At 52.8% G+C, this 2,268-nt stretch overlaps 1 protein-coding gene across 1 annotated transcript in view; it reads right to left on the bottom strand.

Annotated features, from left to right (window-relative positions):
- PLEKHG5 (pleckstrin homology domain containing, family G (with RhoGef domain) member 5) overlaps positions 1–2,268 on the bottom strand; it is a 54,478-nt gene extending 52,210 nt beyond the window's left edge. The window contains exons 1-2 of the mRNA XM_011938269.1: positions 1,992–2,268; positions 1,643–1,882 (exon numbers count right to left, since the gene is read on the bottom strand). Of these exons, the coding sequence (XP_011793659.1) occupies positions 1,643–1,709 (67 nt within the window). The 5' untranslated portion in view covers positions 1,710–1,882; positions 1,992–2,268. The remainder of the gene's footprint in view (positions 1–1,642; positions 1,883–1,991) is intronic.

The raw sequence follows: 2,268 nt of genomic DNA, 5'->3' as shown, positions 1-2,268 counted from the left end.
AAAAAATTAGCTGGGTATGGTGGCAGGCACCTGTAATTCCAGCTACTAGAGAGGCTGAGGCAGGAGAATCGCTTGAACCTGGGAGGCGGAGGTTCCAGTGAGCCGAGACCATGCCATTGCACTCCAGCCTGGGCAACAAGAACAAAAGTCCATCTCAAAAAAAAAAAAAGGCTGCGCACGGTGGCTCACGCCTGTAATCCCAGTACTTTGGGAGGCTGAGGTGGATGGATCATGAGGTCAGGAGATTGAGACCATCCTGGATAACATGGTGAAACCCTGTCTCTACTGAAAATACAAAAAATTAGCTGAGCATGATAGCACATGCCTGTAGTCCCAGCTACTCGGGAGCTGAGGCAGGAGAATCGCTTGAACCCAGGAGGTGGAGGTTGTAGTGAGCAGAGATTGTGCCACTGCACTCCAGCCTGGGTGACAGAGCGAGACTCCGTCTCAAAAAAAGCAAAGTGCACATGTGTATTTATATTTAAAGGGCTTAAAGATACAATCAAGCATATGCTGAGAATAGGTGACCATTCTCTGCTGTTCATGGGGTAGGTATGATACAGGGGACACTCCAAAAGGTCTGTAACCCCCAGTGTCACCCACACCTGGACACAATCTCCCTTTAGTAAATAAGAATTACATGGCCCTGTTACTATGTGAGTGCTGGGGGCTCACATATCACATGCTGTCACTGCCACTGTGGCTCACACAACTCTCTATTCCCTGAATACTAGCAGGGGATGAGCTTGTGGGGGTGAGCAAAGGAAGAAAAAGTCAGCAGCTCAGATTCCTTGCTGGGGAGGGGATGGCCCTGGGCTGAGGGGCCTGCGTGGCCCTGGGAGGAATTCTCCATGACTCGCTGTCAGCTTCATAAATCTTTTGGGCCAGCCATCGGGGAGACAGAGATAAAGGTTGGAACAGGCTCAGATCTGAGCACAACCAGAGGGGTCTGTGGCCCAAATGCCCCAAGGCCAGGCCAGGCTATCCTGCTGGGGCCGGGATGTTTCCCAGACCAGGCTCCAAGTCCGGTGGGAGAATGTTACTGGATTTCATGAATGCTATTCCTGACCCCCGACTCCCAAAATGCGTCATGGCAGATATTAAAAGTAAACTTGAAAAAATGGATGTGCAGGAGGAATTTCCTGGCCCTTCCCGAAAGCTACAAAGACAAGGTTGGGAATGGTTCCAGATCATCCTCGCCAGGGGCATGCAACTTGGATGCACAAAATGGGACAGTTTGAAGGGTCTGGGGACATCTTTCTTACCCCACTTTCTATGTCACAGAGGAGGAAACAGGTAACCTTCTTCTAACACGACAGTCACAGCAGCAAACCATCCTGCCACCAGAGCAACCCTTCGGCATGGAGTCTAGGTCTTTCTTCTTTCAGGAGCAGCAAAGCCCCCTCCTCTGCCCTCAAATCAGAGCTGATGGCTAAAACTGCAGGGCTGGGAGGGCTTAACTCACTGATTACTGGATGAATGAGACAAAATGGATCCAGCCTGCAAGTGGCTCTTAAATGGTCTGGACTAGTTCAGTGAGTGCGAGTCCTTGGAGCCCTCCAAGACCTGCCAAGTTCCTCCTTTCACTCTGTGTCCTCCTCAAACCTCCTTTCTAGACAAAAGAGACAGAAAACATACTCACCGGTTCCCGAACAAAGGTTGAGCCCGCTTTGAGGTGGAGACCCATGTTTTGTCAGGACTGAATTCATGCCTGACCTCTGCAGTGGTGGCACCCTGCCTGGACCTCCAGCCACATGCCAATGCCACAGGCCTCTCCCAATCAGACACACAGGTCTCCGTCCTGCTTTGCCCAGTTGCCGTCTCAACGTGGAAGGCTTCTCCCCGACTCAGCCCCAGTCTTAATTTCTGCAGCTGGACCTGTCTGCACAGAAAACCAAGGCGCTCTCAGCCCTGCCAATTTGCTCCCCCTCTACCACGGGTCCCCTGGGCGCTGTATATTTGAAGGCACAGACTTCGCAGCCGCCGCTCACACTGTATTTCTTTGTTGGTTCCCTCTTGGATTTTCCATTCCCGAGTGCCCATTCATGCCCTGGAATGGGCTCCCACACTGCTGGCTGCCCCGGAGGTGCTGTCCCTCCTTTCCAGGAAAGCAATGCCACAGAGCCCCCGGCCTCTGCAATCCCAGCAGCCAGCAGCAGCCCCTCTGCTGGGCTCCCTGGCTACCAGGAAGGCCTGAGAGTTTGGTGGTTTTCCCCTGCCAGGCAGAGAGGGGCTGGTCACAGCGGGAGATCAAGTGAGCCTCAAAAC

This window comes from Colobus angolensis, unplaced genomic scaffold (assembly GCF_000951035.1).
Source record: "Colobus angolensis palliatus isolate OR3802 unplaced genomic scaffold, Cang.pa_1.0 Scaffold170, whole genome shotgun sequence".
NCBI lineage: Eukaryota > Metazoa > Chordata > Mammalia > Primates > Cercopithecidae > Colobus > Colobus angolensis.
This window is presented reverse-complemented; position numbering and strand designations above follow the sequence as displayed.